Source organism: Martes martes (genome assembly GCF_963455335.1).
Source record: "Martes martes genome assembly, chromosome: X".
Taxonomy (NCBI): Eukaryota; Metazoa; Chordata; class Mammalia; order Carnivora; family Mustelidae; genus Martes; species Martes martes.
In genome coordinates, this window is record NC_137897.1 from 110,479,789 (window position 1) to 110,507,214 (window position 27,426).

The 27,426-nt window shown below is 42.8% G+C and overlaps 1 protein-coding gene and 1 long non-coding RNA gene across 2 annotated transcripts in view; one reads left to right on the plus strand and one right to left on the minus strand.

Moving 5' to 3' along the window:
• Positions 1–27,426, minus strand: part of LOC308337199 — a 359,267-nt gene that overhangs the window by 4,924 nt on the left and 326,917 nt on the right. The window lies entirely within an intron of this gene.
• Positions 4,059–5,156, plus strand: LOC308336987 (melanoma-associated antigen 10-like; the record flags this gene model as incomplete). Its single annotated transcript, XM_080794904.1, has 1 exon — positions 4,059–5,156. One exon carries the CDS (start codon positions 4,059–4,061, stop codon positions 5,154–5,156), a length of 1,098 nt encoding a protein of 365 aa, XP_080651030.1.

Below are 27,426 nucleotides of genomic sequence, written 5' to 3' on the forward strand. Positions count from 1 at the left end.
TCAGGGGTGAGGAGTTACGTCCGGAGAGGGCGGAATCCCAGGCTCTGCGAGGGGTCAAGGTGAGGACCCTGAGGGAGGAGGTGGAGACGTTCCTCCGCAGAGGTGGGGGCGGAGACCCGCCCACCGTCAACCCGGGAAACCCCAGAGGCGGTCAGACTCGGCCTGTGGTGACTTAGCGGTGCGGGCGTCCGAGGCTCAGGACACTTTGTCTGAGGCGCCTCCGACTCCGGTCAGCAGCGGGACCGCCTCAGGCGTTTCCCGGCACGGGGTGAGGCCCCGGAAGGAGAGCAGAGCCTCTGCTCACTGCAGATGAGGCCGGTGAGGGGGCGGCGCAGGCTGGGGGACCGCGGGCAAGCCCCGCCGTGCTCGCTGTTGGCACCGGGAAGCCGCAGGCCTCGCTTCTGAGTGTTCTGTCTCGACTTCCATTTTGGGCTTCTGAGGGACGCGAGACTAGTTAGAGCTGGACTCGGGGCGGCGGAGGGACGCGTCCCTGGCTCGCCCGCACAAGGTGAGCACCCCAGGGTGGGGGCCTGTCACCACAGAATGGGGGCGTGGCCCCTGCCCCGCCCCTAGCGTCCTCCCAGAATGCTCTGCTCAGGGCCCCGTGCGTGCTTTATCCGGACGTCGATCTTGGGGGTCTGAGCGACGCGAGGCTTTTCCTCACGGAGGCCGATTCGGGTTGCCGGAGGAAGGAGTCCCAGGCTGTGGCTGGCGCTAAGGTGAGGATTCCAAGAAAGGACTGAGGGGAGCCCTCACCGCGGAAGGGGTGCCCCCAGCCCTCCTCCCCGACCCTGTTGTCTGCCGGGAAGGCTCCACGCAGGGCCCGGGTGCGGTGTATCCGGGCGTGGTGTACAGCGACGTTCATCTTTGGAGCCTGAGGCAGCAAAGCTTTTCCTGAGGGGTGCGGCCTCAGGTCAGTAGAGGGAGGATTCCTAGGCCCCGTGAGGCATCAAGGTGGGCACCGTGAGGGAACAGTGCAGGGACCTCCCAGTCCAGACAGTGGGGGCCCCGTTGGGAGCCAGCCCCTCCTCGTGTCGGCCCTGAGGAGACTTGAGCAGGGCTGTGGAGCACAGGGACAATTCTTTCTCCCCCCGACTGACTTCTCTGGCATCTCGAGGAGATGGTGCCCATGGGGGAGGGGCCATCCTCAGGTCAGCAGAAGGGAGGGGATGCAGGCCCTGTCAGGAATAAAGATGAATAGTTTTGGGTGGATGATGGGACCTTCTGCTGCAGACAGGGGCTCCACTCTGCCCCCCTGGCAGCCACGGAAGGACTCAGGCTGTGGTGGGCCGACGCGGTGTACCCTCAGTTCCTCCGGGATGTGGGGCGGCTTGTCTCATGGCAGTGAGGCCTTCGTCTGAGGGGGCAGTATGACTACCTTAAGGGAAGACGGATGATCTCCTCCCACTGCAGAGCAGACGGGATTCAGCTCCTGCTGTGAGCCCTGGGGGTGGCAGGATGTGGCTTCTCTTTCCTTTTGTTTGGAGGTTCTCAGGGGAACGAGGACATAGGTCTGAAGGGGCAAGGGCAGCTTCATAAAGGGAGGAGTCCCAGGCCCCACCAGGGTTCAATTTAAGGACTCAGGACACCCCTGTCACCAGAGCAGATAGGACCCAGTGCTTCTCCACCCGTGCTGTCAACATGGGAGGACCAGGGACATAGTTACTGGATGTGGGCACCCCTCCATTTTTTCTGGTTGGGGGTCCAAGGGAAGTGAAGACCTTGGTCTGATGGGTATAGCCCGAGTGCAGCAAAGGAGTCCTGTGCCCTGCCAGGTGTCAAGAGGAGGACTCTGAGGGAGGATTTAGAGGACCTTTCATCTTAAAGACAGAGGTCTTGCAGAAACATGCCCCTGCCGTCAACCCTGGGAGGCCACACAGCAGGGTTGCCAAATATAGTGCTTCCTGATTTCCACTTTGGGAGTCTGAGGGAGATGAGGCTTTTTCTGAGGGTTTTAACCTCAGGTTGATAGAGGGTACAGTCCAGACCCTGCCAGGCATCAAGGAGAGGACCGTGAGGGAGGATGAGAGGACCTTCCACCCCAGGTGGATGTGGTCTTGGTCTATCTTGAAAATACCCCAAGAGAGAGGAGGTCCTAGCCCTGCCCTGCCCCTCCTGTCAACTCCAGGGGTCCACAGGCAAGGTTGGCTAGATGTGACATTTCCTTACTTTTGTCTGGGAGAGAGTCTTAGAGAGGTGAAGACCTTGGTCTGAGGAGGTGACACATCAGTTCAGAAGAGGGAGGAGACCCGGGCTCTGTCAGGAATCAAGTTAAGGACCCTTGGTGAAGCCTGAAACCACCCCCCACTCCCCCGAAAAGAAGGATGCCACAGAATCACAGCCCTGGAAGTATGAGCAGGGTGGCTAGGTGGGAGGAACTCTCACTTCTGCTACAGACTCTACCAGGAATCAAGGGGATAGAGTGGCTCATAAAGGTGAGGTCCTGTTTGAAGGGGGAGACTTCAAGTCAGCAGAGGGTGGGACAGGCCTTGCCAGAAGTACAGACAAATATCCTAAGGGAGGATTGGGTGTATTTTCCATGCTGGAATGGACCCCAGGTAGGAGTGGCTGGGTTTGGTGTCTTTTTACTTTTGTTTGGAGTATTCCAGGGAGGTGAAGGGCTTGGTCTGAGCTGGTGACTTCAGAAGGAGAGTCCCAGGATCTGTGACAAGTCAAGGTAAGGTAAGGACCTTGAAGGAAGACTGAGGGTACCCCCAACCCAGACAGAAGGAGCCTCATAGAAACTTTACCCTGTCCTCACTGTCCACCCTGGGAGGATCTGGCTAGGAATGTCCAGATGTGCTACATCACTTCCTGCATGGGGTAGATGGAGGTGTCTCTGAGAAGTGAGACCTTGGTCTGAGAGGTTGATTTCAGGTCACCAGATGGAGTGGGCCCAGGCCCTGTCATGAGTAAAGAATACCTTGAGGGAAGACAAAGGGACACCCCCCCCCCCAATCTGAGACAGATGGGACCTAGCCCTTGCTGTCAGCCCTTGGGAGACCCTGGGAAGTGGTGGCTGGCTGTGATGTCTCTTCACTTTTGTCTTGAGGGACTTGGAGAGGAGGTCCATAGTTTGAGTGTGAAGACAGGTCAGTTGAAGAAGCCACACCAGGTCAGAAGAGGGAGAAGTCCCAAGCTCTACCAGGAGTCAAGGTAAGGACCTTTGGTGAAGAACAAAGGTGCTTCCCATGTCAGAAAGAAGAGACCCCATAAAGACTGGCTCACTTCTTTTCTCAGCCCTGGGACAACCAAGCAGTGTTGCCTCGATATAGTATGTCCTCACTTTCCCAAGGTAAGGGAAGTGTCCCAGAGAGGTGAAGTCATGGCCTGAGGGGTGATAGTCAGTCAGCAGGGAGTAGCCTGGGCTGTTCCAGGAGTAAAGATGAGTGCCATGAAGGCAGAATTGAGGAGAACCCCACCACAGAACAGGTGGGGCCCTCCCCTTGCTTGTGGCACTGGAAGAATCTAGCAAAGGTGGCAAGATATGGTGCTTCCTCATTTTTGTGCAGGGGTTCTCAGGAAGGTGAGGGTCTTGCTCTGAGGAGGAGACACATCAGGTCAGCAGAGGGAGGAGTCCCATTCTCTGCCAGAGTTTAAGCTAGGGATGCTGAGTGAGGACTGAAGGCATACCCAGCCCTACCCTGCCCCTGCTGTCAGCTCTGGGAGGCCCTGGGGCATAGTGAACAGATATGGTATACCGCCAGTCCCATCTTGGTGGTCTCAGGGAGGTGAAGGCTTGTTCTGAAGGGGCCAGACCCAGGAAAGCAGAGGGAGGAAGCCTTGAGCTGAGCTGGCTGGCTGCACCCTGAAGAGCTTTCTCATATCCTCCTATAGGTTTCTAGGAAACAAACCCTCCAGGAAGACAGAAGCTCTCTGAGGCCCTAGAACACACCCCCCCCCCCAGCAAAGAGCCTGTAAGTTGGCCTTTGTCAGAGCTGCCCAGGGTGTGTTTCTCTGCTGAGACCGCTGACCTTTTTCCTCCCTCCCATAGGGCTGTGGTACCCCATCTCCCACTGTCTGGCTCATACTTCTTGCTACTACCAACAGGAGTCATCATGCCTCCCTCTCCAAAGCGTCTATGCCTCGCATTTGAGCCAGACTTTCAAACCCAAAGTGATATACAAGGCCTAGAAGTGGCAGATATTCTCATAGCTGAGGACAAGGAGGAGACTTCCTCTGTTTCCTCTTGCTCTTTCAAATTCTCCTACCCCTCCACTTCCTCCTCCCTGCCTTCCTCTCCTGTGATTCCACTCTCCCCAGAGAAGGAGGAGGAAGAGGAGCCTGCTGCAACACTGAGTCCTCCCCAGAGTCCTCAGAGCTCCTTCTGCTCCTCCTCTGCCTCATGGAACACATCAGAGGAAGTCTCCAACAGCCAAGAAGAAGAGGGTACAGGTTCCCCAAAGACCTCAGAAGACAATGAATCTTTGCCCAAAGACCCACTAGATGAGAAGGTGGCTGATTTGGTGCATTTCATGATCCTCAAGTATCGATTGAAGGAGCCCATCACAAAGGCAGAAATGCTGAAGGTTGTCATCAAAAGATACAAGAAACAATTCCTTGTGATCTTCAAGAAAGCTTCTAAGTGTTTGGAGGTGATCTCTGGCATTGATGTGAAGGAAGTGGACCCCACCACCCACTCCTATGTCCTTGTCAACTCACTTGACCTCACCTACGATAAGGTGCTTAGCGACAACCAGAGCATGCCTAAAAATGGTCTCCTGATAATCATCCTGGGTGTGATCTTCATAGAGGGCAATTGTGCCCGTGAGGAAGACATCTGGGATTTCCTGAATATGATGGGAGTGTATGCTGGGAGGGAGCATTTCATTTATGGGGAACCCAGGAAGCTCATCACCATAGATTGGGTGCAGGAGAATTACCTGGAGTACCGGCAGGTGCTTAACAGTGATCCTCCACGTTATGAATTCCTGTGGGGTCCCAGGGCTCATGCTGAAACCAGTAAGATGAAAGTTCTGGAGTTTTTGGCTAAGATCAAAGGGACTGACCCCATTTCCTTCTCATGCTGGTATGAGGAGGCTTTAAGAGATGAGGGAGGGAGGGCCCAGGCCAGAACTGATTCTGTAGATAATACTGCTACCATGTTCATTGCACAGCACTGCCCAGCAGCTTCTTCTGCCCCAACTGAAGAGTGAGCCCAAATACTCACTCTGTATTTGAAGAGGGAAGTCTTGGCTCTGAGTGGAGGAGGGTTAGGGTCAAGCTAGGGAGAACACAGTATAGAACTTTGTGTTCCTGTTCTATATGGATGATCTGGAGGTTTATTTTTTTTCCCCTCTTGATATTCTTCAAATGCTGTTTTTTGAATATAAGGTATATTAGCTTTAGAATTGAAGTATATAAATGAATTTGTCACACATCTATTGTTGTTTATCAGATTTAAGAATATGAATTTTGATATTTTATAAAACAAACTGGGGGACCTTCCCTCTTATTTTATGATCTGGAACAAGATAACATGATACTGGAATAGGAATTTCCTTTGAAATATGAAAAAATGGAGGAAAAAAATGTAAAAGGTGGTTAATTTTTGCATTCCCTTAACCACTTCAATTTATTGTTCTGTAAAATTAAAAGAAACCTACCTGGATTTGCTTGGCTTACTGGAGAAAGTAGGCATAATCTTAATAAATCTTATTGTAAAAAACCCTGCTTACTGACTCTTTTATTCGCCCAAGATTAATTAGATATTTTCTCCTTGGAAAGCACTGTGTTAATAGTGGAAATACTAGGATAAACAAGACAACCTTAATCATAAAATGGTAAATGCTAGGAGCAGCAATCATCAGGAAAATGGTGAGATGTCTTCTAATACCTAAAGAACAAGTAAAAACAAGGGGTGATGAAGTGTCTACCCAGATGTGGGCAGTCAAGTAGAAATGCCCCAAAGCTGAGGCAATTTAGGGCTTTGGGAAACTGCAGTTCCTGCCGTGGGTGGTAGCAGGGGCTGGACTGTCAGGTGATGTGTTCTAGAAGTGACAGAAAAGTCTGGAATAGAAAATTGCTTAGTAGTTCCTTTTGTATCATGGATAAGTTAGAGAAATCTTCACCTGGAACAAGTTTCGAAAATATCCTGAACTCTTGTCTCAGTGCAGTTAACACAGTGCACTGAAGTAGGTGTTTTATATACATCATCTGCAATGATTTCTTGAGAATAGGGGTATATTCCCTTGAGGTGGTATCCAGAAGCCACTAAGTTAGCCCTCTTCCCTAGCCAGAGAGAGCCAGAGCCCACTCCACTAAAAGAACATTAAAGGTAGGTTATCTTGAGTGTAATTTGGCTAAATCTAAGCATAACTAGGTTTTGGTGGGAGACAAATGAGTGAAAATAGTGTTTTGGATGGATGAATAGCTAGGAGGGGAGGAAGGAGTTGGTCTTTGACTCAAATTTTATAACCCTTTGAGTTATATCAGCTAAGAAAGACTAACTCATAGCCAAATTATATATCCTCTAAGAGGGAAAATTTAATGAATTTTATTTGGTGAAGCAACATTTTTGCCTAATTTGACATTCTGACTCCTAGTGAGCTACATACTATCTGAGATGTCCTGGATGGACACAAAATCCCAGAGAAGAGGGCAGTAGGGCCTGGGGACAAAATAATATTAGAAATAACTGCTATTCACTAAAGATCTGATAAATGCCAGGCACTGTACAAGATACTTTACATACATTCCAGCGGTCTTAAAAGACAGGGCTCATCAAACGCATTTTACAGATGATGAATCTGTGCTTGCTTTGGCAGCACATATACAGATGATGAATCTAAGGTTCATGGCAACGGGTAATTTCCCCAAGATTATACTGCTAGTAAGTGATGGGGCTGGGACTAGAACCCTGTTCTGAATTTATCTAGGGCCCATGTTGGTTCTACTCATAGCCTGAGGCAGGTCTTCTATCTCTTAGCCAATTCTCAGTGCTCCATAATGTCTCTCAGGCAGCAAAAAGAAGGACCATGTGACAAGGTACTAAAAGCTGGCCCCTAAAGAAAGAAGAAGAAATGAGAATAAAACATAATTTGGGAATTGACTACACTTTATTTATCTAGGGTCCTCCTGCTCTGAACCCTATGATAACTTAATAGCTGATTCTGCCCAGCTGCTGGAATTTGGGTCCAGTTCTAGCAATTTCTTAAATTACAGCACCTTCCCCCTTATCTTCCCCAGTGTACCCTCCTGTCCAATTCTGGAACCTGGCCTACTGACCAGCTCTTCACTGTCTTCTCCTCTGAAGGCTGTGCTTTGCTCCCAGTGGACAACCCAGAATCACTTGCCGTCCCCCTAACATTGAATATTCCTACTCCAGCAAAATTCCCCTGCCTCTCCCAAATATCACTCTGGAGTCCTGATAGCAACAGTCCCTTGAGCTTAAAAGTTTGATTTGGACAAGTGTTGTTTAGATTGATCTGTAGTAAGTTGAATGGTGACCCTTCAAAAGATATGTCCAAAGCCTAATTTCCAGTATAGATTTCCTTCTCTATCTGAAAGTAGAGCATTCCTATGAAAAATGCTATAAGCCTAAATTGCATAACAGGGAGAAGCAATTACCATTAATTTATAAGGAAAATGTTTTTAGCATTCTCAGACACCAAAAATAACCTCTCCCAGGCTTTTCTGATACCTTAGGACACATCTTGGTAACAGATGTAAAAAATAAATCAAGATAAAGTACAGATGCTCAAAGATAACTTCAAAGGTATGGCGGCTTGATGCTGAGATGCCGAGTGTAGTTCTCGGGGGAAAGAGCTTGGTGGTGCCATCTTCTCTGCTTGGGGTGTGTGCTGCCTTTTTATAGGACTCACTGCAAAACAAATGCTGAACTCTCTATTTTTAGTTTTCACCTTTATTTTTTAAAAGCAAAAATCCTCTTGGAATTTCTTTCAGTTAGTGAAAACAGGTATCAACATAGATCTTTCATAAAAATGAAGTGGCAAAATGCGAACTTTCTAAAAATGGGGCATACCTGTATGTGTGTGTGTGGCCTTATTAGGAAGTAGAGTTTTTGCAAATGTAATTACTTTAGGAATCTAGAGTTGTGATTATCTTGGATTTAGGGTGGGCCCTAAAAACAATGAATGGCATAATAAGAAAAAAGAGAGGGAGATTTAAACACACAGAAACACAGAAAAGGGGATGTGAAGAATGGAATCAGAGATTGGAGTGATGCACCTGAAAGGGAAGGAATGTTAAGGATTGATGGCAATTGCCAGAGGCTAGGAGAGAGCCAGGAGATAGAGTTCTTCAAACTCTGCAGAAGGAACCAACTTGCTGGCACCTTCATTTTGGACTGTTGGCCTCCAGAACTATGAAAGAATAAATTTCTATTGTTCTAACCAAGTCAATTGGTGGTAATTTGTTAGGGCAGCCCTAGAAAGCTAATATATGGTCATCTCCCATGGGTGTATTTAAAAAACCTCTCAGTGTTTTCCAAACAGGCTTGTGAGTAGGGTCTGAGGCGACATGTCATCTAGTGGTTATTCGGATATAATTCCGAGGTCAGATTATTTTTGAAACCACCCTGATATTTGCAGTAGGATTTCAATGGGATGCATTTTTAAAAATTGTCCACCGAACACATACCCAGATGAATGAGTTTACCACGTGGTTAAAACCCAAAGCCTCAAAACAAAACAAAACAAAACAACAACAACAAAACAAAACAAAACAGGAGGAACTGAGATGGTGGAGGAGTAGGGGGACCCTAAGTTTGGTCCCTCATTACAGCTAGTTATCAGATCATTCTGAACACCCAAGAAATCAATCAGAGGTCTGGGAGAACAAACACTGGAAGTCTACAAGTAGAAAAACGACCACCTTTTGGAAGGTAGGAGGTGAGGAGACTTGAATCTGGTGTGATATTGCTCTGGATATGGTGGTGGGGAGGGAATCTGCTTAAGGAGGCTACTGGAAAGTATTATAAGCAGTGGAGCACAAAATTGGAACTTTTAGAAGTCTGTTACAGTGGGGGACATGCCCAGCTTAAAGGTGCTCAGATGGCAAAGTGGGATGGAATCCCTGGGTCGCAAAAAGAACAGGTGGTGCTTAAGTGCTACACTATTCCCAAACATAGGAGTGTGGTAGCTGGCTGAGAACAGGGAGTCTAGGTGTTGGCTTTCTGTGCTGTATTGCCATAAACTGAACCACTGCATGGTTGTATGACCACTCTCCTGGGACTGGTCAGCAAAAGGCAGAAGCATGGTGAGACCCTCCTTGGGAGGACCAAGGCAGGTCTGAACTGCAAGAATCCCTAAAATTTGGAGTTTTGAAACTCAGTTGTGTGCCTGAGATAAAAGGTTCACCCAGGCAGGGTGAACACAGGGTCCTGATGGAAACCGGGAAAATAAGAGTGATTGATTGCTCTTCTGTGAGGGTTCACTGAAGAGTTGGGGGGTGTGAATTTTCAGCTCCGGGGGTAGAGAGCTGTCATATTCGTCTGGCCCATCAGCACTGCAAACGAGGGAGCAAAACAGCATAACCTAGTGGATTTCAGAGCTGCTTATACCAAACCCTGCCTCCCTGTGCCCTGGAGGCACATTTCCCAATAGTACCAGTCCACCTGAGAATCAGAGCAGCAGACTCATCCCCTGGAAGACCAGCACAAATAACTAGTTCCCACCAAGTTTACTGATCATACAGTGATGCAAAGCTTCAGCTCTAGGGGCAAACAGTATCTAGCCTCCTTTGCATTTTTATTCTTTATTTTATTATTATTTTTTACTTATATTCTTATTCTTTTTAAAATTTTATTACTAGATTTTAAAACAAAGACTGTAACAAGAGATGAAGAAAGACACTATATCATAATAAAGGGGTCCATCCAACAAGAAGATCTAAAAATTGTAAATATTTATGCCCCTAACTTGGGAGCAGCCAAATATATAAGTCTATTAATAACAAACTTAAGAAACTCATTGATAATAATACAGTGATAGTAGGGGACTTTAACAACCTACTCACAGCAATGGACAGATCACTTCTAAGCAGATCAACTAGGAAACAAGGGCATTGGAGGACACACTGGACCAGAAGGACTTAACAGATATATTCAGAGCATTTCGTCCTAAAGCAGCAGAATACACATTTTTTTTTTTCAAGTGCACATGGAACTTTCTCCAGAATAGATCATATATGGGGGTCACAAATCAGGACTCAACCAATACAAAAAAATTGAGATCATACCATGCGTATTTTCAGACCACAGTGCTACAAAACTTGAAGTCAACCACAAGAAAAAATTTGGAAGGACCACAAGTATATGGAGGCTAACGAATACCCTACTAAAGAATGAATGGTCAACCGGAAAATTAGAGAAGAAATTAAAAAAAAATATGGAAACAAATGAAAATGAGAAAAAGACAGTCCAAAACCTTTGTGATGCAGCAAAGGCAATCCTAAGAGGGAAGTGTATAGCAATATAGGCCTTTCTCAAGAAACAAGAAAAGTCTCAAATACACACCTTAACCTTACACCTAAAGGAGCTGGAAAAAGAACAGCGAATAAAGCCTAAATCTAGCAGGAGGAGAGAAATAATAAATATTAGAGCAGAAATCAATGATATAGAAATTAAAAAAAAAAGGTAGAACACATCGGTGAAGCCAGAACCTGGTTCGTTGAAAGAATTAACAAGATTGACAAACCCCCTAGCCAGGCTTACCAAAAAGAAAAAAGACACAAATAAAATCATGAATGAAAAAGGAGAGATCATAACCAAATACCACAAAATACAAACCATTATAGGAGAATATTATGAACAATTCAATGCCAACAAATTAGTCAAACTGGAAGAAATGGATAAATTCCTAGAAACACATAATCTATCAATCCTGAAACAGGCTGGGATGCCTGGGTGGTTCAGTCAGCTAAGCATCTGCCTTTGGCTCAGGTCACGATCCTGGGGTCCCAGGATTGAACCCCACATTGGACTCCCTGCTCAGTAGGGAGCCTGCTTCTTCCTCTTCCTCTTCCTCTTCCTCTGCCTGTCACTCCCACTGCTTGTGCTTTCTCTCTGTGTCAAATAAGTAAATAAAATCTTTAAAAAAAGAAAAAAAAAACTAAAATAGGAAGAAATAGAAAATCTGAACAGACCCATAAACAGCAAAGAAATTGAATTAGTGGTCAAAAATCTCCCAACAAACAAGATTCCATGGTTGGATGACCTCCCAGGGGAATTCTACCAAACATTAAAGTAGAGCTAATACCTATTATTCTCAAAGATTAAAAAAAAATAGAGATGGAAGGGAAACTTCCAAACTCATTCTATGAAGCCAGGATTTTACCTTGATCTCAAAATCAGAAAAACACCCCACCAAAAAGGAGAATTACAGACCAATATCTCTGATGAACATGCATGTAAAAATTCTCACTAAAATACTAGTTAATTGGATCCAACAGTATATTAAAAGGATTATTCACTATGACCAAGTGAGATTTATTTCTGGGCTGCAGGATTGGTTCAACATCTACAAATTAATTGTGGTACACCACATTAACAAAAGAAAGGATAAGAACCATGCGATCTTCTCAATAGATACAGAAAAAATACATTTGACAAAATACAGCATTTTTCTTAATAAAAACCCTCAACAAAGTAGGGATGCAAGGAACACACCTCAATAGCAAAAAAGCCATATATGGAAGACCCACAGCTAAGATTGTCCTCAATGGGGAAAAACTGAGAGCTTTTCCCTTAAGATCAGGAAAACGATAGGGATGACCACTCTCACCACTGTTCTTCAACATAATACTGGAATTCCCAACCTAAGCAGTCAGGAAATAAAAAGAAATAAAAGGCATCCAAATTGGCAAAGAAGTCAAACTTTCTTTCTTTACAAAAGATATGATATGGCATGTAGAAAACCCAAAAGACTCCACCAAAAAATTGCTAGAAGTGATATCTGAATTCAGCAAAGTCAGAGGATATAAAATGCACAGAAGTCTGTTTCATTTCTATACACCAATAATGAAGCAGCAGAAAGAGAAATTAAGGAATTGATCCCATTTACAATGGCACCAAAAACTGTAAGATACCTAGGAGTTAACCTAACCAAAGAGGTAAAAGATCTGTTCTCTGAAAACTATAGAACACTTATGAAAGAAATTGAGGAAGACACAAAGAAATAGAAAAACATTCCATGCTCATGGATTGGAAAAACAAATATTGTTAAAATGTCTATGCTACCCAAATCAGTCTACACATTCAATGCAATCCCAGTCAAAAGACCATTAGCATTTCTCACAAGCTGGAACAAAGAGTTCTAAAATTTGTATTGGACCAGAAAAAAACCTGAATAGCCAAAGTAATGTTGAAAAAGAAAACCAAAACTGGAGGCATCACAATTCCAGACTTCAAGCTGTATTACAAAGCTGTACTCCTCAAGACAGTATGGTTCTGGCACAAAAACAGACACATAGATCCATGGAACAGAAGAGAGAACCCAGAAATGGACTCTCAACTCTATGGTCAACTAATCTTCAACAAAGCAGGAAAGAATATCCTATGGAAAAAAGTCTCTTCAACATATGGTGTTGGGAAAATTGGACAGCCACACGCAGAAGAATGAAACAGGACCACTTTCTTACACCATACACAAAAATAAATTCAAAATAAATGAAAGACTTAAATGTGAGACAGAAATCCATCAAAATCCTAGAGGAGAATACAGGCAGCAACTTCTTCAGCCTCAGCCTCAGCAACTTCTTGCTAGACATGGCCCCAGAGTCAAGGGAAACAAAAGCAAAAATGAACTATTGGGACTTCATCAGGATAAAAATCTTTTGCACAGCAAAGGAAACAATCAATAAAACTAAAAGGCAACCTATGGAATGGGAGAAGATATCTGCAAAAGACATATCAAATAAAGGGCTAGTATCCAAGATCTATAAAGAACTTAACAAACTCAACACCTCCCCCCAAAAATCCAGTCAACAAATGGGCAGAAGACATGAATAGACATTTTGGCAAAGAAGACATACAAATGGCTAACAGACATACAAAAAAATGTTCAACATTACACACTATCAGGGAATACAAATCAAAACCACAATGAGTTACCACCTTACACCAGTCAGAATGGCTAAAATTAACAACTCAAGAGAAAACAGATGTTGGCGAGGATGTGGAGAAAGGGGAACATTCTTACACTGTTAGTGGGAATGCAAACTGGTGCAGTCATTCTGGAAAACAGTATAGAGGTTCCTCAAAAAGTTAAAGATAGAACTACCCTATTACCCAGCAGTTGCACTACTAAATATTTATTCAAAGGACACAAAAGTCTCAAATTGTTAACATTAAAGAGGAAAAATAAAATAAGATGAAAATAGAGAGGCAAACCATAAGAGACTCTTAACTATAGGGAACAAATTGAGATTTGCTGAAAGGGGAGGTGGGTGGGTGGATGGGATAACTGGATGATGGGCATTAAGGGAGGCACTTGATGTAATGAGCACTCGGTGTTATACCCAACTGATGAGTCACTAAATTCTCCCCCTGAAACTACTAATACATTATGTTAACTAACTTGAATTTAAATAAAATAAACAAAATGAAACAAAACAAAAACAAACCAAAAAGCCCAAAGGCTTCCTTATAAATGGTAGATGAGAAAAGTCCATAAAAAGCTCTGTGTAAGCAAACATCTACAGAGGCTGAGTTCTTAAAATCTTTGGAGTCCTTCTAGGGGATGAAGAATGGTTCCTCAGCAGACATGCTAGCTTGATTAAAAAAGAAAAAAAAATACTCATTGTTATGGAGTACATGTTTGTGTTCATCCCAAATTCACCTAGTGAAACCCTAACCCTCAAGGGGGTAGTATTAGGAGGCCTTAGGGAAGTAATTAGGTTTTGAAGAAGCCATGAGAGTGGAGCCTCCATGATGAGATTAGTGTCCTTATAAGAAGAGAGACCTGAGACCTCTTGGCCATGTGATGATAAAAGGAGAAAATGGCTGGCTGGCTGCAAACCAGGAAGAAGGTCCTTGCCAGACATAGAATCTGCCAACATCTTGATCTTGGACTTTGTAGACCCTAGAATGATAAGAAATTTCTGTTGTTTAAACCATCTTATAGCAGCCCAGGCTAATTAAAACAACCATCCTCCCACTGCCCTTATGTACCTGCCCCACAGGAAAATTCTGGTTTGCAGTGTGCCAAAAGGTGTTCATGAATGTAAAGTTATGTGGAAGGTAGCAGAGGCTCATAAATGAAGACTTTGACCATGCATCACAAAGGAGGAGAAAATTCTGTCTGCTGAAATTATAGAGGTTATTGCAAAAGGCAGTGCGGAAAAGTGCTATTGAGTGAAGAAGGGTGAGTTCTGCCTGCTAAGATTCAGAGCATGTCTTGACAACTAGATGTGATCCTGTATTTGAGAGCACCTGTTGTATAGTAGGCTCTTGAAAAAGTTGATGAATTTCAAGGCAGATTTGTTTTTTTTTCAGAAACTCCTCCAAGAATGAAGAGGGCTGCTGTCATCACACATTATAATTCCTTTTTCTTAAGCACCTACTGGATGACAGCTTCTGGGAGAGACTACAAGTGCTCATCCACACCTTGTCTCTCTCTCTCTCCTTCCTGGGTGGCCCACTTGTAGGTAGGAGCCAGTATGTCATTTCCATGCTTCTTTCGTTCATCAGCAGCAAACATGGGGACCCAGTGCCGAGATGTAGAACTACAAGATTGGATCCCTGAGTTACCTGAGAGCAGAAAGTCCCTGCCAACTCATGTAGGAATTTATGTGAATGAAAACAACAAAAATTTTGTCATGTTAAGCCACTCATATTTCAGGTTTTGTCTATTGTATCAGCTAGCAGTTATTTTAACTGATTAACACACACCTCCTATTTCTGGTTTTAGGCTTTTAAAAATATTTTATTTACAAAAGTTCGTACAGTCTTTTAAAAAAAAGTCTAAAAATACAAACCAATCACAATTCCCCCTTTTACAAAGTTCCTCCAAAATTCAGCCCTCTTCTCAGAGTTAACCACAATGAACAATTTGGTGTGTATTATTTTAAAGCTTACTCTCTCTCTCTCTCTCTACATATATCTATATATCCATATATTTCCTTTTAACATACTTATTAATGATGTATATATTTATCTTCCAGTTTCCTTTCCTTTTAATATACTTGGTAATATACTTGGTAACATGCAAAGGATAGTAATATTTAAAATTTTTAATATTACCAAAATTGTGTTCCAATGTTCTTTCACAAATTGCTGTATGTGAGTATTGTATACTCTCACAAACATTTTGCCAATCTTTTAAATTTTGGTCAAAATTATGAGCAAAAAATATTGAGTCAATGTTATTTTAATTTGTGTCTCTCATTTTCTCATTCAGTTAAGCAGAAAATTAATCTCTCACCCATATGAAGGTGGATTTATGCAGTGATGTCCTGAGTAAGGAGATGAACCCTGAAATGTCATCAGGACATTCTTCCTTTATTTGAGAAGCAAGGATTCAGCCAGAATGACCAGGAGCCAGGGAAGGGGACCAGACAAGACACCCTTAGTCAGTGAGGGACATTAAAAGCATCCCGGGCAGAGCAATTTCCAGAGTCCACAAGAGAGACCACATGCAAAACCAAGTTCAGAGAGCCCCTGGCAAGCTGGCAGTCAGGGCTCTGAGTGCAGAGTACCGTGTAGGAAGAGTCCAGAAGGAAAGATGATGGGGAATCTGGGTGAGTGGTATTAGACAACTTACATGAATAAGTTTGGGAAACCTCGGAATCATCATTACGGGCTAGAAGTCTCAGTGTGGTCTGAGTAAAGAGGTCAATGGAAGAATGGCCCTGCAGCATGCCAGACACCAGCCCCTACCTTAGGGCCACCCTAAGTTCTGTCAGAAAGAGCACAGCTGCTCCCTGCATGATCTGGCTGAGCAACACTATTGAGTACTCTTGAGTACAAGGGTCCAGTGCACCCTTGCCTGTGTCCCAGCACTGAGAGCTGTCCTGGTGCCTGCTGGAGGCTGGGGTGTGTCTCCTCTGTGCACAGTGGACCCCTCTAAAGAGGCTGGGGCTACGTGAGTGAGTGGAGGTGATGACTGATGTCTAAGAGTGGGGACAGACCAGAAACACTAGTGAGCAGGGGAAGGAAGTGCACACCTGCAAGGACAGGGGTGGTTGGAGGGGTAATGCCCTGGGACTAATCACCTTGTTGACTCCGCAGGTAAAGGGCTGTGTGGACATGCCTTGAAATAGGTCTGGGTATTGTCCCTGGCTCAGGCTGCCTCCCCCAGATTCTGAACTGTTGACACACTAGAGGGCAGATGTCTTATGGTTATGACTGTTGGTCTACGTTGCCACCAGACAGAGGATTGACCCAAGATGCTGACATTTGCAGGGTGGATGGTAACCCATGGAAATGCCACTCTTCCTTGTTAAACTGGTTGGGGGTGAGAGGATTTGTGGGGTCCAATGGAGGAAGCATAGTGTACTACCTATTGAGAGTATCTCCACCTTTGAGATGATGTTTGTATGTAGGGAGGAGATGTCCCAAATGGCACTCTCAGTGAAAGTTTCCCATGGGAATTCAAAAGTTATGTGAGCAGCTGTGGCATTTTGGGCTCCTTCCATGCAGTCAGAGTGCCCAGGCAGGGGACAAGCTCCACATTCCGAATCATCGAATGTGACCCTCTTGCATTTTGATTGATTCATTCATTGTTTCATCCACTGATTCAACAAATATTTATTGAAAACATAACAAATTAAAAACACCAAGTAAGCAGAGCAAACAAAAATGACAAGGCACTTAATTCAGGCTGTGGGTGGGAGAAGGTGAGGAGACAGATTTTAGGGTAATCCTGTGAAAGGGTGGTGGAGACTGTATAATGATTCTGAGTTCTGAAGGTTGTTGACTAGATAGAAGCTGTTCTTCTACCTGAGATTGAGGACAGAGGAAAGTCTGTGGTGACTGCAGTTAGGGGTAGAAATGAGGAAGGGTGTGGCAGATCTGGTAAGTGTGGGTCATGTCCATGGTGTCGTTGAGAGGGCTGTCCAGGTGAAGTTTCCCAGTGGGTCATAGGAAACATGGGTTGAACTATCAGAAGAGGCATTTGGGTTGGAGACTAGACTAGGCCACATCAATGGGGTCACATAGTTAGCAACTAAAATCAAAGTTTAATAAATCCAGGGAAGACTTGAAAGGGAAAATGTACTCACTCAGTTTAAGGAAACAGGAAAACATTTTCTGGTGGATTTCTGGGTGACTACGTTTAAAAATATGCATGGCTATATATACTCATATATATACATATATATACTTTTATGTGTAACTCTATATAATTACATATATACTTTTGTATATGACATATACATACACACATATTTATATAATATATACAGATATGTATGCATATATATATGCCTGTGTATTTGTGGTTAATATTATATGTGCAGTGATGTGGGTTTGCAGTCACATATCTGCTATTTCAGGTCTCTTTTAAGGCTCTGCTCTTGGCATTGTTGGAGCAAGTTTAAGCTTACACACACCAATACCCAGACATCCCTCTAATCAAGTGTGTCTGTCAGCTCTGCGGTAACTAAAGTATTTCATGGCATACAGAGCAAGGGACTGGAAGTTAATCTTGGGTCAGGGGCCCTGGAGGCCATTTCTCCATGAGCCATCCTATAACTGGTGGACAGTGGTCGTCAAAATTTTAGACATGAGAATTCTCATTCCGACTGAAGCCGTCTATAGAAGTCCAATCCACGAATACAAGTGTTTGAAACATCTATTTTCCCCGTTGGTGAGTGAGGGACTCCTGCCTTAGGGCTATGAGGAAGGTAGAGCATACGACATCTGACAGATGAGATTGACAGTTTATTAATTACATGTACTTAGAGCCCAGCAGAGGAGGACACGGCACCGCCACTCAGGGCCACACAGGGGTTGCACTTGGGAGCAGCAAACAACCCAGACTGTGGGAGGTATATGAACTTCGAAGAGTCAAGACTACGGGATGGCCCCTGCTTCCCACAGCAGGATGTAACTGGCTTGCTTAAACAGTTTTGCAGGCTGGCAGGAACTGAAACCTACTCAAGAATAAGTAAGAACTGAGGCCAGTTCTCTTTGTAAGGAGGATTACTCAGTTAGGAGACCTTATCTTCAAAAGCAGAGTGGAACCACAAGTTAGATTATTCAAGTCCCTCCCAGTTTCTCAGCTGTCAAGGCAGCACAGAGTATTGAGCCTTAATTTTAGTCCTTAACACTGCAATGACCAGGTGCCTGAGTGGCTCAGTCCCTAAAGCGTCTGCCTTTGACTCAGGTCATGATCTCAGGGTCCGGCTCCCCGCTCAGTTCCCTCTCCCCCGTCCCTCTCTCTGCGCATGCGCGTGTGCTCCCTCTCTCTCAAATAAGTAAATAAAATCTTAAAAAGGAAACAAAACGAAACACTACCATGAGGAAGGCAGAGCAGTCCGACCCAAGGGAGGACTATAATCCCAGAGTCTGGCCTACTCAGCACCCTTCCTTCTTCCCCAGGAAGCGTGGCCCTGACACCTACCCACAGAACTCCAGGTTTCACATATATTATTTGTTCTTGATTCTTTTCTTTTCTATTTTAGATGAACCACACATCCTCTTTCCTCCTGTGAACATTTTTCTTTCTTTATATTTCGGCCCATGGCCCTTTTTCTAAAGCTCATCAATCCCTGAGTTCTACCAAATGATTTTGATATAAAGGTGTTTCTGTAGATATTTAGTTGTAAAGTACATGCACATTATTTTTTCACTAGAATAAACATTTAATATTTCTATTTTTAAAATATGGATCCATATTTTCTAAAAACAATGGAGTAATAAAGTATGTAACTTGTTGAGGCTGGCTTTTCCCACCCAGTAAAATGCTTTTGAGAATCATTCCATTGGTTCATTCCTTCTTATTGCTGAGGAGTATTCCTTTGTGTGGATGCACCATCGTTTGGTCATCCATTCACCTGTAGAAGTATATATATTTGGGTTGTTTTCAGGCTTTGGAAAAACATGAATAGAGTTGTTATAAACATTCATGTGTAGGTTTTGTTTGAGCATAAGTTTTTATTTCTCCCAAGAATAGGATTTCTGAATCATATGGTAAATGTGAATTTATAAGAAATTTATAAAATCATTTTCCACAATGGCTGTACCATTCTACATTCTCACCAATAACAAATAATATGAGAGTTTGGGGCGCCTGGGTGGCTCAGTGGTTTAAGCCGTTGCCTTCGGCTCGAGTCATGATCTCAGGGTCCTGGGATCGAGTCCCACATCGGGCTCTCTGCTCGGCAGGGAGCCTGCTTCCCTCTCTCACTCTCTCTGCCTGCCTCTCTGCCTACTTGTGATCTCTCTCTCTGTGTCAAATAAATAAATAAAATCTTTAAAAAAAAAACAAATAATATGAGAGTTTAAGTTATTCTTCATACCTGATTGCACTGTAGCACTTAGTAATGTACATATATATATATATAAAAAATTTTAGTTATTTTCAAGTTATTTCTTTATTCCAAATATTTAGTTATATTTCAAAATTTTAGTTATATCATGATATAAAATTGTGGTTTTAATTTCCATTTCTCTAATGCCTAACTATGTATATCAAGTTTTCATTTATTCATTTGCCATCCATATGCCTAGTTTAATGATGTGTCAATTGATGCTTTTTGCTCATTTTTAAAATTGGGTTTCTCTCAAATTTTTGAGTTTTGAGACCTCTATATATTCTTGATACAAGTCCTTTCTTAGATATTAATTTGAAATATTTTCTTCCAGACTGTAGCTTGCTTTTTATTCTCCTAACAGGTGAGTTTCTCAGAGCAAAAATTTTAATTTTGAAGATGCCAATTTATCATTTTTTTTTCTTTTATAAGTCATGCTTTTGATGTCATGTTGAAGACTTCTTTCCCTAATTTTGGGTCACGAAGACTTTCTCTGGAGCTGGGAACTGATCTTCCATTTCCAACCAGGTTGAAACTGGTAGTGCTAGGACTCTCCTGCCAGGATAGTGTTGGCAGGTATTAGCAGGGAGTTAGCCTTCACATTACCTTTGGCAGGCAATATTCTAATTCTCCTACAAGGTGGTGTAGATAGAGTAGAGAGCTGATTTTCCATCTCTCACCTGGCCGGGTAGGACGTGCTCTGATTTCCCTTCAAAGGTACCATGAACAGGATGCAGGGGCTACTGAACCTCTTCTCTCCTGAATGATGTTGAACTAAGCAGTCTGAAGCAGGGCTATTTGGTGCTCTACTTCCCCTCCCCTTTCCACTTTCCTTGTATCATTGGGGCCAGTGGTGAGCTGAGAACTTACCCTACCCCACAGTAATAAAACAGGAAATAAAATACCTAAAACAATTTTGGAAAAAAAATCAACTAAACCAGTGTGAAGTGTTAGTTACTTTTTCCACATTTGCCAGGAAGGTGTCAGCTCAGTGAAAGAGGGAGCTGAACTTCTACTCTATCTGTCTGCAATCAGGCTGTGTAGTCAGCACCCTACTTTTGCTGGGGAGATATTGGTAGGGACCAGAAGGAAGCTGAACATGGACACCCACAAGCCCTTGCTGTACATCTCAACAGGGGAAGTGGTTGCTCAAAAGAAAAAGTAATAGGATCTAGAGTTCATAATATAAGGTCCACAATGTGCCAACACTTAGGTAAAAAAAAAAAAATGCTGGAATACCTGACAAGGATTTTAAAGACTTCATAAAACTGGTTCAACAGGCAACTACAAATTCTCTGTAAACAATATAAAAATAGAAGATTTCAGGGAAGGAATAGAAATATGAAAAAAGTAGCAGATAGAAAATATAAAACAGCTGATATAAAAATCTCGCTGTGTGGGCTTAGTAGTAGAGTGCAGATGACAGAGGATAGAATCAGTGAACTTGAAGAGATCAATAGAATTTACTGATCTGAAAAACAGGGAAAATAGACTGACCTTACAGATAAAATCATCAAAATCCAGCCAGGAGACTTCTGCTTTTGAAAACATGGAGTAAATATATTTTACCTGATATTCTTATTAAGAACAACTAAAAATCCTAGATACTATATTTAAAACAAACATAAAAAGACACTGAAAATTGGAAAGAAGAAGCCAGATTGTCTAGGGGCCTAAGGATGTGAGGAATGGCAAAGTGGTGAGTTCCCTGCGTTTCTTTGTCTTGCATCCTATATCCCAGACTTGGATCCGAAGAAGCCAGCAATCAGGAAATGACAATGGACGCAGACAAAAGAAGTCCCAGCAAAAGCCTGTTCCCTCTAGCCAGAGGACCAGGAGAGGGGCAGCCTAGCAAGATAGAAAGCTTTTAGACAAAAACTGCTCTACTCCAGTCTAATACCACAGAAATATTTACAACCCCATCCCCACACACACCAGTCAAGGCTGAGGAACACAGACTTCCACCTTTACCAGGCTATAATATGGCATTCCAAGCCCCTTGCCAGAGTGGTGTCAGAGAAGGCCAGATGGAGACTGGGGACTGTCATCAGCATCGAGTGTCAGTGGTGACAGTGGAGACCACTTGGGGGCCTGGAATTTTACCCCTTCCACTGGAAAGGATCTGAGGTATCCTTCAACCATTGGATATGAATAGAAGCCAAATTAGGAACCTAGACTTCTACCCCCACCTATCAGTAACAAGGTGGCAACACTCCCTTTTACCCTGCCAGATTAGTGTTAGAGAAAGCCAGCTAAAACAAAGTTTAAACAAGATTCAGAGTCTCATAATATAATATACAATATATCCAGATTTCCACCGAAAATCATCATACCAAAAACTGTGAAGATCTCAAACTGAATGAGAAAGGCAATGAATGGAGGCTAACGATAAGAGGATAAAAATATTAGAATTAAATGACAAAGAATTTAAAGCAGCCATCATAATAATATTTCAATGAAAAATTATGAGCATGATTAAAACAAATTAAAGATAGCCTCAGAAAAGAAACATAGTTTCAGCAAAGAAATAAATGATGTAAAAAAAGCAGAAATTTTATAACTGAAAAAAATGCAATAACTAAAATAAAAATCGAGTGACTGGGATAACAGCAAAATGGAAGAGACAGAGGAAACAATCAATGAACAAAAAGAACAAACTTGAAAAAAAAAAGAGCAGTAGAAATTATCCAATCTGAACACAAAGGAAAAATAGACTAAAAAAGAAAGACTAAATGACTTGTGAAAATATAATATAAATCTATGTCACTGGAGTCTCAGAATAAGAGGAGAAAGAAGGGTTGAAAAAATACCCTTAGGAATAATGACTAAAAACTTTCCAAATTTGGTAAAAAACCTAATCCCACAGACTTAAAAAGCTGAGTTAATCCCAAAGATCTAAATAAATAGAGACATACCATACTTTTGATCAAAAGACTCAACATAGTCAAGATGCCAGTTTTCCACCAAACTGATGTACATGTTTAATATAATTACCATAAAAATCTCAGCAAGGTTTTTTTTTTTTTATAGATATAGACAAGAGTATTGTAAAATTTATATGGAAGGCCAAAGGAAGTAGAATAACTAAAACAACTTCAGAAAAGAATAAACTGGTAGCAATCAGTCAACTCCATTTTCAAGAATTATTTTGTTGGTGAACTGAACAATAATAATAGCAATATTAGTAATAATAAAAGAATTTTGTAGCTACAGTAGTAAACATTGCATGATACTGTTGGAGGGATAGACATTGTTGGAGGAATAGATATTGTTGGAGGGATAGACATTTGATCTATGTTATAAATCAATGGAATAGAATATGCTACTCAAAAATAGACCCATTTACGGGGCACCTGGGTGGCTCAGTGGGTTAAAGCCTCTGCCTTCGGCTCAGGTCATGATCCCGGGGTCCTGGGGTCGAGCCCCACATCAGGCTCTCTGCTCAGCGGGGAGCCTGCTTCCCTTCCTCTCTCTCTGCCTGCCTCTCGGCCTACTTGTGATCTCTGCCTGTCAAATAAATTTAAAAAAAAAAGATTTAAAAATAGACCCATTTAAGTATGCCAAGGTGATTTTTGACAAAGTTGCAAAAGCAATTTAATGCAGAATGAGGAGACTTTTCAACAAATGGTACTGAAATCCATAGGCAAAAAAAGTGAACATTGACCTAAACATCACAACTTATACAAAAATCAACTTAAAACAGGTCACAAAGACAAATGTAAGATGAAAAACTATAAAACTAATAGGAAAGAAATAGAAAATCTTTGGGATCTAGGGCTTGGCAAAGAGTTCTTAGCCTTGACACCAAAAGCACGATGCATAAAAGGAATTCATAAATTAGATCTCAAATTTAAAACTTTTGCTCTGTGAATGGCCCTGTTGAGAAGATGAAAACATAAGCTACATAAGCTACAGACTGGGAGAAAATATTTGTAAACCACACATCTGATAAGGAACTCATATCTAGAATAAATAAATAATTCAAAATTTAAGAGCATAAAACAAACATCTGGTAGAAAGTGGGCAGAAAACATGAAAAACATTTTATCATGTATATACAGATGGCCAAAAAGCACCTGAAAAGATGTGCTAGCTATTAGGGAAATTCAGTTTAAAGCCTATCACTCATGTATAAATTATTGATGGGAATGTAAAATGATACAGCTAGTCTAGAAAACAGTTGACAGTTTCTTAAATTAAAAAAATCCCAAACATACTCTTACCACATGATCCAGAAATTACACTTCTGGGCATTTATCCCAGAGAAATGAAAAAGGATGTTCATGGAAAACTGTACATGAAAATTTATAGTAGCTTTATTAATAAAAGCCCCAAACAGGAAACAATCTAATGTCCCAGATTGGCTAAACAAACTGTGGTATATACATACCATGAGACAGTACTCAGCAATAACAAGGAATGAACTACTGATAAACACAACTTGAATGGGTCTTTAGAGAATTTTGCTGAGTCAAACAGCCCATTTTAAATGGTTACATACTGTATGATTCCATGTATATACCATTCTTCAAATGGCAAATGTATAGAAATGGAGATCAGATTATTGGTTGATAGTGATTAAGGAGGGTTGGGGCAGGAGGGAAGTTGATGTAGCTTTTAAAAGGCACATGAAGAATTCTTGTGATGATGGAAATATTCTGTATTTTCACTCTATATTGTAATAAAGTTTTGCAAGTTGATATTCTTGGAGAAACTGGGTAAATGTAAATGTGATATCTCTGCATTATTTCTTATAATTTCATGTGAATCTATAGTTATCTCAAAATAAAATGTTTAATAGCAAAAACAAAAATCCATTCTAAGAATTTATGTGAAAAATGGTCCTGTTTCTTCAAATAAATTACAAAGGGGAAAAAAAGATGGAGAAGGAAACTATATATTTAAAGAGATTTAAGAGACATATAACCCCACTTAAATAGTTGAAGCTCATTAAGATCCTGGTATGAGCAGGGGCACCTGGGTGGCTCCGTGGGTTAAAGCCTCTGCCTTCAGCTCAGGTCATGATCTCAGGGTCCTGGGATCGGGCCCCACATCAGGCTCTCTGCTCAGCAGGGAGCCTGCTCCCTCCTCTCTCTCTGCCTGCCTCTCTGCCTACTTGTGATCTCTGTCAAATAAATAAATTAAAAAAAAAAAGATCCTGGTATGAGCAAACAAACTTTAAAAATAATAAAAGTAGGAAAAATTTGAATGTTTACTGTATATCAGGTGATATTAATGAATTATTTTTATTTTAATATGATAACAGCATAGTGGTCATGTTTAAGAATCAGTCTTTATATTTTAGAGATACACACAAATATTAATTGATATTCTTTCAGGTGTTTGCTTCAAAATAATTTAGGTGATTAAGGTAGACTTAATTCTCAGATGGCCCCCATGAATCCCACCCCTGATGACATGCACTCTGTAAACTCTTCCCCTTGAATATGGGTGAGACTGTGAATAGGATAAGATATTGCTCCCATGATTATGTTATTCTATATGGCATAAGACCTTTTCCAGATTTAATTAAGATACTTAATGGGCTGACTTTGAATTAACAAAATGGAAGGTTTTCCTAGTTGGTCCTGACCTAAAGAGAATAGTCATGAAAAGGAGATAAGAAGCAGCAGTAAATGCTTTTCTGCTGTCCTTGAAGAAGCAAACAACAATGTTGTATACTGCTTATGCAGAGGGCCACATGTTACAGATTTGAGAGTGCTCTCTAGGAGATGAAAAAAGCTGCTGGCTGACAGCCAGCAAGAAAACAGGGACTTCAGTCCTATAACCACAAGGAATTGAAATGTGCCAGCAATCACATAAGCTTGGCAGAGGGTCCCCAGCCCCACATAAGACTGTAACTCCAGGCAATACTTTGCAGCTTGGTAAGACCACCAGTAGAGAAATCAGTTACACTATTCCTAGACTTCTGACTTTCTGTGAGATAATAAATGAATGTTGCTTGGAGTCTTTAAGGATATTGATAATTTGCTATGCAACAGTAGAAAACAAATACAAGGTAGTATAGATAAAGTTGGCCAGGAGTTAGTAATAGTTGAAACTGGGTGATGAATACATGGTTTTCATTCTACTACTCTCCCTACTTTTTTTCTTTTAAAGATTTTATTTATTTAGTTGACAGACAGAGATCACAAGTGGGCAGAGAGGCAGGCAGAGAGAGAGGAGGGAGCAGGCTCCCCGGTAAACAGAGAGCCCAATGTGGGGCTCGATCCCAGGACCCTGGGATCATGACCTGAGCCGTGGGAGAGGCTTTAACCCGCTGAGCCACCCAGGCACCCTACTCTCCCTACTTTTGTATGTCTTTGAGATTTTCTTCAATAATAACTTTTTAACATTCTCATGGTGTTTTATTGCCTAAATATTTGACTTGTGGGAATTGGCAGAGATGGCATGATATGTACAGTTTATTGCCTTCTCTGAGAGGGTAGAACCTGAGCCCCAATCCCCTCATTTCTTTAAAAACAAGTGGATCTGGGACTTCTGGGGAAGATGGCAGAGTAGGAAGATCCTGGGCTCATCTTATCCTACTGATATTCCTAGATAACACCCACATCAGTGTAAATAACCCAGAAAATGACCCAAAGACTGATGGAACAGACCCTCCACATATAAATGTAGAGGGTAGGATGGGCAGAGACATGGTTGGGAGTCAAACTGACCTATGGGAGAGTCCACAGGAGGGAGGGGCACAGCAGGTGTGGTGAGAGGAGAGGAGAAAACCTGCACCAGACACCCTAGGCACAGTAAGCACTGAGAAGATGAATCCTCATAAAATTGGGCTTTGAAGGCCAGAAGGGCCTGGCTTTGTGAGTTTTTGACAATCAGTGGGGCTTAACACCTGGAACTCAAAAAATCAATGGGCTAGGAGGGTGAAAAGAAACAGAGTCCTTGCCCTTAAAGCCCCACTGAGATAGAGCTTAGAAGCAGCAGTTTGAAAATGTTTAGGGTGCACAGGAAGGAGATTTATTTAGTAATACCAGAGTATGTGCTGGAGGCTCAGGGAACTTTGGGAGACTTCTTCAAGAATGAAAGAGCCAGCGGGTGCCATTTCCTTCCCCTGCCTCCCATCCTAGATACATAAACATGTGCAGGAATCAGCTCGGCACCAACACACTTCACTTACCTTGCTAACAGTGCACCCTGCCCCTGCATGCTTCTGTGGATCTGCCCCATCCAACCTGGCCAGACTCAGCAGGAGATTTCCTGGATGGCTGTAGCTCCCTCTCTGCAGTGGACCAGCACAGACCTTGCTGGCACTGTGCTCTCCTCTGGACTTGCCCCCTCCAATATGCTCTTGACTAGAACCCATCCTAAGTGGTGCCACAGTCTAGGAGTGTGCAAACAGCCCCAGCAGGGGTCAGTAGCACTCCAAAGTGACTCCTGGCCCTGGGATAAGGGAAGATAACCACACACACACAGGTCTGACTGTTCTGACTGTAGGCCCCAGCAGTGGGCTGGGGGCAGGCCTTGAGTCTGAATGAAGGCCCCACTCACCAGTGAAAGTTTCTCAGGGGAAACTTGAGAGACAGAACAGGGAGAGCACCCTGCAGTTTGATGGGACTGCAGCTCTGGCAAAAGCCTGGCCTAACTCAGCTCAAGCCCTAGGTGGCTGTGGACTGGCCCGCTAAGAACACCGGGCCCAAACCATGCCCACAAACAGGCAAAGAGAGCCACTGCAGACAGCTGGACTGAAGGCAAATGTGGCTCAGCCACAATAATAGGGAATATGCAACCCACTTAGGCGATACCCTTGAAGTGCCAGGTTCTGGTGAACAAGGAACATTGCTCTGCAGGGCACCACAGGATCTCTTCTTCATAAGGCCACTACTTTCAAGAGCAGGCCAGGGAGCTGACATTACTAACATATAGAAACAGACACAGAGATTTAGACAATATGAGGAGACAGAGGACTATGTCCCAAATGAAAGAACAGGACAAAATCACAACAAAAGTTCTAAACAAAACAGAGAT